At 47.0% G+C, this 7,777-nt stretch overlaps 2 protein-coding genes across 2 annotated transcripts; one reads left to right on the top strand and one right to left on the bottom strand.

Annotated features, from left to right (window-relative positions):
* Nucleotides 1–1,763: 1,763 nt before the first annotated feature.
* On the bottom strand, nt 1,764–2,882 carry LOC6596814. The gene has a single exon (XM_002022014.2). It carries the CDS (start codon nt 2,687–2,689, stop codon nt 2,261–2,263), a length of 429 nt encoding a protein of 142 aa, XP_002022050.1. The 5' UTR covers nt 2,690–2,882; the 3' UTR covers nt 1,764–2,260.
* A 549-nt stretch (nt 2,883–3,431) lies between these two features.
* Nucleotides 3,432–7,574, top strand: LOC6596815 (uncharacterized transmembrane protein DDB_G0289901). The gene is made up of 10 exons (XM_026990102.1): nt 3,432–4,324; nt 4,440–4,793; nt 4,868–4,996; nt 5,180–5,437; nt 5,511–5,642; nt 5,754–6,077; nt 6,136–6,288; nt 6,361–6,684; nt 6,745–6,885; nt 6,949–7,574. Exons 1-10 carry the CDS (start codon nt 3,469–3,471, stop codon nt 7,473–7,475), a joined length of 3,198 nt encoding a protein of 1,065 aa, XP_026845903.1. The 5' UTR covers nt 3,432–3,468; the 3' UTR covers nt 7,476–7,574.
* Nucleotides 7,575–7,777: the final 203 nt, after the last annotated feature.

The following is a 7,777-nucleotide window of genomic DNA, read 5'->3' as shown; positions in this document are numbered from 1 at the left end:
CACTAAAAAGTAGATCAAAACTACATTTCGATTGATGATTGAGACTAGATATGGGCATTTCTATATAATTCTGCGCCAATATTATTTTCTTTATTTATTGAACATTAACTAATTTAACGTGAAAAGATCTCTTTCACTCTCGCCCTTCCTCCTTATACTTTCTCTTTCTCGTTTTTATCACTATCGGTCCATGAACTCTTTGTGGAAAGTGAGAGAGGGAGTGGGTGGGTTAGTGGTTGAATTCTGATGTCTGATAAGCTCATAGCCCGGATTGTCTTTAAAGTTGCTGGGCACGCGTCTCAATCCACGCCCTGCCATGCCACACTCTCCCTTTGCCCCGTCCACCCTGGCCTTGTTTATGCAACGAAACTAATTTAAAGTGCTTCACGCGGCGGTCGCTTAATCCCCTGCCTTGGTGTGCGTGCCTCTCATTCTGTGTGTGTGTGTGTATGATAACTTCGTTAAGTTGTTGACACGCATATGGAGGGGATTGGGTGGTGTGGGATAAATAATAATAACAATATAGTCAGTAATTAAATGACTGCGGCACGTGGCGTGGGGCCAGCGAGGAAGGCAAAGTCGAACCCGAACCCAAACCTAAACCCGAAGCCGAAGCCGAAGCCCAACAAGTTCTCAGGACGGCCCACAGAACGAAAGAAAAATCAATTAATTTGGTAGCACTCATTTTGGGGGAATAAAAAGTATGGATCACAAATGTACACACAAAAGTTATCCTTAACAAGAGAGAACTCATTGAAGCCCCTACTTGTTAGTTGCCTCTTAAAGAATTCAATGACTGCGTTTCAGGCTCTTCCTATACACGAAAGTATTACTATATCATCGGCATATTCTGTCCAAAAGACAGAATTCTAATAGAGTGATCTAGGAGCTTTTACTACTTTCTATATGTATGCAGATGCTACTAGTTTTTATTTGTACCCGTTAATGAGAGGAATTGCACTCGCATTTCCATGGAATTTAATGCCCTTTTTTTGTGGATTCCTTACCATTGATGGCACTCGGATTTGAGATTATTTTAGAAATTCGATTAGAAAGTCGAGCACGATCCAAAGCAGCAACTGTCAGTCCATGCATATTTGTGGCTTCATTTCATTTGGCAATTATTTGCACTACACAAACAAAACACTCACCGCCGTAGGAGGCACATAGGAATGAATGTTGAATGAATGAATCTGGGAATGCAGCCGGCAAGTGCAGAGTGGAGTGAAGAAGGGTAATTCCATTTGATGGCTTGCTGCGGCATCGTTGACATTCAACTATTTGCACAATAAATTCAAGTAAATCTTTTCACGAATTAAATTTCATTTGTTTACGACTCAATGAAAAGCCACAAAGCTTTTGCCAATGGGCTTTGTCTGTCAGTTTGAGTTGTCCTTTTCCAAATGCACACACACACACACGCACCATATACACATGCACACTCATACACACTCGTAGTCGTACATTCATTTCTACACTCCACTCCCTCTCCTCTTCCACTGTGGGTACTCGTGGGATCTGTATCTGTGTCTGTGGTGTCTCGTTGAAATACAAATTTATAGCTTGTATTTTTGGCACAATTAAGATTTGCGCACATAAACGCACAACTTGTGTTGGCATTAAGTGCTTTGCTCGAAAACTTTTAATTGAAATAATTTGTTCAGGCCTCTGGGGAAAGACAGAAAGATGGAGCGACAGAGCAGCAAAGCAGCAACGCAGCAGAGGCTTCATGTGCAGAGAATATTTTTCATTATACTATACAGATATATTTTTTTTATCATTGCTGAATAAAGTTTGATTTACAAAGTATTGGTTTTTTTGCTCCTCAGGAAATGATTTCAATTACAAAATATAAGGTTGCATACTAAATTTACACGCGGATCTACCGCGGCATAAAAGGTCGAGTAGCGCAAGCAGCGAGTGGTGTAATGACTGCAACGAGCTATGAAATGGAATATATCTGTGAATAAGGATTGATTCTTCTTGCTGATATCAATGGATTCTCCAGACCGCATGAGTACTTGAGATTAACGATTGCTTTGAAGCTCTTTTATCGATGAAGTAACGAGTACTCGATGTCAATCTTCCCTGGGTTTTTTGCCAAAACAAATAAATTGCTTGTGCATATTGAATAAATAGTCGGATCCCCTCTCAAGGTGCAGCTCAGGATGTTTTTGAAAAATGTCGGTTGCTGAATGTTATGAATTTCGCTGAGAGCTCGTCACCTAACGATTGAGAGTAACAAGTATGCCTCTCGCCATTAGTAGATATAACCCTTGTCGGCACTAAATTTGTAGCAGACGCGTTTGAAGCAAATGCGACGTCTTACAGTGGTGGAGGCGACCTCAGTGGTTGTGTCCGATCCCGTTGAATTCAATGGCAGCGTAGTTGTGGTCCCACTCGTTGAGTCCCCTGTCGTGGAGTTACTTGTTGTGCCACTGCTCTCTGTAGTTTCGCCCGAGGGTTCACTAGGCAAAGTGGTCGTCGTCCCCACGCTGGTGGCATTTGTGTTGGGTACCGCTGTGCTAGTGGCATTGTCCGTCTCCAAGTCCAGGAAATTTATCAGTACACCCATGAACTTCAGTATGGAGCCGCGATCCTCTTGGGTGAATGTCTGTGCCGCTGAGCTGCCTGCCAGTGCGATCAAGAGGAGAAGAGCAAAGCGCTGGTTCTGTTTGAAGGCCGCCATCAGATTATGTTAAATTGGATTGGATTGGGTTAGGTCTTGGTTTGTTGGTCTAACTTCTAACTGGACACACTGAGGCGGGCTTTGTGCATTTATACGAGCACAACGTTCATTCGGGCCAAGTGTTTCGTATCGTTATACGGAAATCGCAGAGTCAAAAGTGCCCCAATAGCTGGGGCACGTGCTGGACTAAAAAAAAGATAGCCACAGTTCTGGATTTGGCAGAAAACTGGGGCTATCTGGACCACCTGTGGAATTAATAGTCTTTCTCTTCAGCTGAGAGTTGCTGAGGGTCACATCATAAATAAGTCGAGACTTTAGGCACCGAAAACTTTGAATAAAAATAGATTTGGCACAGCTATATTCATTCGAATCGAAGCCTACTTAAAGAATCACATCTGTCTGAGGAATATACACGTTTGTTCCCAAGTGGTGTCAGATCTTTTCAATAAAGTTTCTGGTGAAGCTTGAACATTTTTGTTCTACCAAGCCATTGATTTGTCTTTAACTTCGAGGTGGAGATAAGAACCACCACCCATGCCAGAACATGCCGAAAGAATGCACTTAAACAACGATATGATGTCGATCGGGTGGCACGTCTACAGCATGCCAATGCATGTGGCATGTGGTTATCGCTGTGCCGCAGATGGAGATGGAACTTACAAGAGGCGATAAGCATCGACCATAAAAGCGCTCGGATCGTGGCGAGATCTATCAATCACAGACGAGTTCCATCAGCGTAAAGATCAAGAGTTCGAGAGTTCAGAATCCAATCGTTCAAGATGTGGCGCCTTCAGCTATTCCTTTTGTTGTCCACCTGCTTCCTCATACCCCACGAGGCGAAGCCAACTAAGCGGTCGCCCATCGCTTCCTCTACCCCATCCTTCATCAGCTCAATCGCGTCAACCTCCACATCCACATCCACCTCCACCTCCACTTCCATCTCAACGTCAACTTCCACACCTGACATGGTAGACAGCACAGCAGCCGTAACAGCCACAACAGGCACAGTGGCCCAAGTGGTACGACGCGTGACGAACATCGGACGCCTGGCCGCCAAGGACCTGGCCGATCTTCTGCTGGCCAGCATGCAGGCACGTGGCATTAAGCTCACACCCTTCCAGGAGACCACGATGAAGTCCTTGCGCAGCGTCGTGACCAAGGAGACCCAGAGCGAAGCGGCACTGCTGCATGTGGGAATGGATGTGATCATCGACATTCTGATTGGTGCACAATCGGAGGCCAGCTGTGGCCACATCATCCGGGACATTGAGAAGTCGCAGGACAAGAATAGTCTGACCCTGACACTCAACTCCTTCCTGGCCCTCTGCTCCTTTAATGGCATCGAGTGCAATGAAAACGAGGTGCTGCAGATAATCAAAAGCAGCACAGCCCAACAGAAGCGGCAGGAGAAAGCCCTGGAGCAGGATGATTTTGAGATGGCAGAAGGCACAGGTGCTCGACTCACTCGCCGCGCCGGCCATCCCCTGGCCGCAATTAAGGGGGAACGCGAAACGGTTCTGAGCTTCCTGCAGGCGAGGAATGTTACCCAGCTGACGACGATCCTCAACACCTTGCTGCAGGTGTGCGGTGCCTCGGGCAGCGAGGCCCACAACATCATCCAAAATCTCCGAGAAAGTAAGTTTAGAACCAATTAGGGATACTTTTTGAGTGGGTAACGAGTAACTGTAATTAGCAGCGAATGATACGTGATGATTAGGACTAATCGAAGTATTCTCTCATTCCCTTTCAGTGGGTTCCGATGGCATTAGCCTGCTTCAGGTGAACGCCTTCAGCATGCTGATCGTCTCCCTGCTGGACAGCCTCACCACAATTGCGCAAGGCCACAGGAGCGGCTTCTGTGCCGCCACTCCCGATAGCTGGGCGGTGCGCCTCCTCGAGATGGGTGTGGCCAAGGTGGTGCTGCTCGGCCTAATGACGGCCCTCGATCGTTCCATTGTGAGTCCCCCCAACAACAGCAATGTGGAGGCTCTCAACAGCCTCAATGGCGGTGGTCCCCTCCTGGATGCCAAGAATTTGATGAGCACGAAGTCGGTGGCTACCGCAAAGCGCGCTGCTGCACCTACCGTTGGAAGCATTAATCAGCGTGAGTTCGTTGATCCCATTGCACACAAGAATTTCTCATTCAACTAGTTCCATTTTTCAATTTTCTATATATAGAGGCGGGCTCTGTCATTAACGGTACTGGGAACTTCCAGGGAAGTCTGGTTAAGGCCAACGCTCCCGTTGGTGCAGCACTTCCGATTCTTAGCGAAGTATCTGGTGGTAGCTTGGGCAACGTAAATCAGCGTAAGTGATATATTTTCCAGATAACTGTCCAAAGTTCAGCTCATCCTTAATGTGATCTACACCTTCTGATCATTTCTCTTTTTCGTTTGCTGGCTCTCTGGAAAATAACGGCTTAGACCAAAATTTCGCTTTCCTTTAACTGATCTTCTTTTAATATTTAATATTCTATTTTAATATTTGCAGAGGGTCCAACTGCATCCATTACAGGCTCAGACAATACAGTGGCCAACGCTGTAGAGGTCAATGCTGTTGTCCAGGCGGCCCTTGCAGTTCTGAGCTCCCTCACCGGACAGAGTACAGGTACTGCATCCGACAGTAGTTCTTCGACTGGTTCATCTGCCACCACAGGCTCTGAATCGAGTGGTTCCACTGGGTCAACGTCAACAGGCTCCAGTTCTTCTAGTAGCTCCTCTACACAAATTGTTGGAAATACCAATCAACGTGAGTTGGGTTGATCCTATTCCCATACAGACAGGATTTCCTCATTTAACTATCTAATTTACCTATAATACAGAGGCAGCGGACACTGTCATCGAGGGTGATGGAAACACGAAGACTAGCCTTGTTAGTGCTAACGCTGTCGTTGGGGCAGTAGCTCCCGTTCTTACCAAAGTGTCGGGTGGCGCCATCACCAACACAAACCAGCGTAAGTGCACACACATTCGACCCAATATCAATATCAATCACATCAATAATCTTCGCTTTGTGATCCCTTTTTTATCGTATTTTTCTGGTGTATGTTTTTGTATATTTCTAGAGGGCCCACGTACAGTTATTAAAGGCGAAAACAATACAGTGACCACTCTTGTAGATGCCGATGTTGTTCTGGGCTTGGCCGTTTCTCTTTTGAACTCTATTACCGGAAAGAATTCAAGTAATTCAGCCGGAAGTAGTTCTTCGACTGACTCATCTGGTTCCTCCGGCACTGTTTCCAGTGGTTCTACTGGCTCTACAGGCTCTACAGGCTCAACAGGCTCCACTAGTTCAACAGGCTCCACTGGCTCCACTGGCTCATCAGGCTCCACCTCTTCTGGAAGCTCTACAAGGGGTTCTTCTCAAAACATTGGCAACAGTATTAGTGGTGCGTTTTCTTGTATGATCTGTCACTTGCATTATTTTGACATTCTGATTCCTCACAGCGAAGGGAGATTCGGTGACAGGGAACAATAATGTCCTCAGTGGTCTGGTGAATCTGGTAGCTCCGATCGGAGCCAATGTTCTCGCCCTTAATAAGATCACGGGCGCCAGTGGCTCTTCTACCGGATCGGGCCTCATTGGCAACCAAATCGATTGTAAGTAGCTTACAGATGGGATGGATACTTTTCTAGAGGCTGACTTATCTGTTGTTGGGCGTTCTCTTCCAGCTAGTGGCAACCAGGTCACTGGGAACGATAATGTGGTATCGAAATTGGTCAATGTCGCTCTACCAATTGGCGTCAATGCCTTGGCATTGAACAGCATCACGGGCGGAGGTTCCTCTTCTTCCGGCTCCTCCTCTGGTGGTCTTCTTTCAGGAAACTTTCTGACTCAAAACGGCGACAGTGTCACCGGCGATAACAACCAGCTCATACATGTGGTGGATGTTAGTGGCAATGTACTTGCCAGCCTTTTGGCCCTGAACAGCATTGATGGCTCTGGTTCCGGTTCCGGTTCCGGGTCGGGCGTTGGTGTTGGCAATAAAGTCAAGAGTGAGTGGTGAAGCTTTAATCAGCCTCGAAGGCCTGGTCCTCATAGTCGAACTCTTGCAGGTGGACCCGGACAGATCATTGTAGGCAACAACAATGATATCATAAAGCTCATCGACGTGGAGCCCAATATCCTGGCCAATGTGGCAGCATTGAATATCATCAAGGGCAGCGGCGCCGCCTGCGTGGGGAACAGTGTCAACCGTAAGTGCACTTCGGAGATGGAGATCTCAAGAAACCAATCCTTATAATACTCTCTCTTTGAAGGTGGCCCCAATACGGAGATAGTGGGCGACAATAATAGGATTTTCAAGCTGGTAAATGTGAACGCTAATGTGCTGGCAGATGTGGGTGTGCTGAACCAACTCATTGGGGATGTGGCCAACGACTGCAGCACCGATACACCCGTAACGGACACACCCACGGAGCCGCCAACGCAGCCACCGACTGACCCGCCTACTGGTCCGCCAACGAATCCACCAACTCAGCCCCCAACAGACCCACCCACATATGGACCACCTACCAATGAACCACCCACGAATGAACCACCCACGAATGAACCACCGACGAATGAACCACCCACGAATGAACCACCCACCAATGAACCACCCACAAATGAACCACCCACCAATGAACCACCCACCAATAAACCACCCACCGTTCGGCCACCCACTATCCGCCCGCCCTCGCCCAATCCCAACAACTGCTATCGACGGTACTGCCGCAAGTGGCGCACTCGCCCCAGCTACCTTTGCTACAAGAACTGTGGCGGACCCCTCACCTACAAGCCCTAGGTTGCAACACCATGAGTACCACTTGTTATTTGTGGCACTGCCAGCCACCGTGCCACTGGGCATCTACTTGGTTTGTCTACTCTCTAAGAAAAACGTTGTTTAATTTATTGGAAATATACAAATAATGAATCATTAATCGAGGAATATTTCTGTTAGAGCTAGCGTTCGTCTTGGGGCTTCTTAGAGATTTAGAAGCGGTTAAATTGTTTTTAAAAAAATCTCATTTCGAACAGAGTACATTAAAAGGTTCTTAAATGCAGTCGAGTCCTGGCATGATTCCTCTTCGTTAAAGGGTTCAGTCA

The sequence above is a fragment of the Drosophila persimilis genome, unplaced genomic scaffold, assembly GCF_003286085.1.
Source record: "Drosophila persimilis strain 14011-0111.01,24,50 unplaced genomic scaffold, DperRS2 tig00000520-arrow-pilon, whole genome shotgun sequence".
Taxonomy (NCBI): domain Eukaryota; kingdom Metazoa; phylum Arthropoda; class Insecta; order Diptera; family Drosophilidae; genus Drosophila; species Drosophila persimilis.
Note: the sequence above shows the minus strand (reverse complement) of the source record. Positions and strands in the feature narration are given on the sequence as shown.

What these genes read in the sequence shown, in the direction of transcription:
- LOC6596814 (XM_002022014.2), bottom strand. Translation starts at nt 2,689, where the DNA reads ATGGCGGCCTTCAAACAGAACCAGCGCTTTGCTCTTCTCCTCTTGATC.
- LOC6596815 (XM_026990102.1), top strand. Translation starts at nt 3,469, where the DNA reads ATGTGGCGCCTTCAGCTATTCCTTTTGTTGTCCACCTGCTTCCTCATA. An exon ending in CATCCAAAATCTCCGAGAAA is followed by an intron (nt 4,325 to 4,439) that starts GTAAGTTTAGAA and finishes ATTCCCTTTCAG; the next exon opens with TGGGTTCCGATGGCATTAGC. An exon ending in CGTTGGAAGCATTAATCAGC is followed by an intron (nt 4,794 to 4,867) that starts GTGAGTTCGTTG and finishes TTCTATATATAG; the next exon opens with AGGCGGGCTCTGTCATTAAC.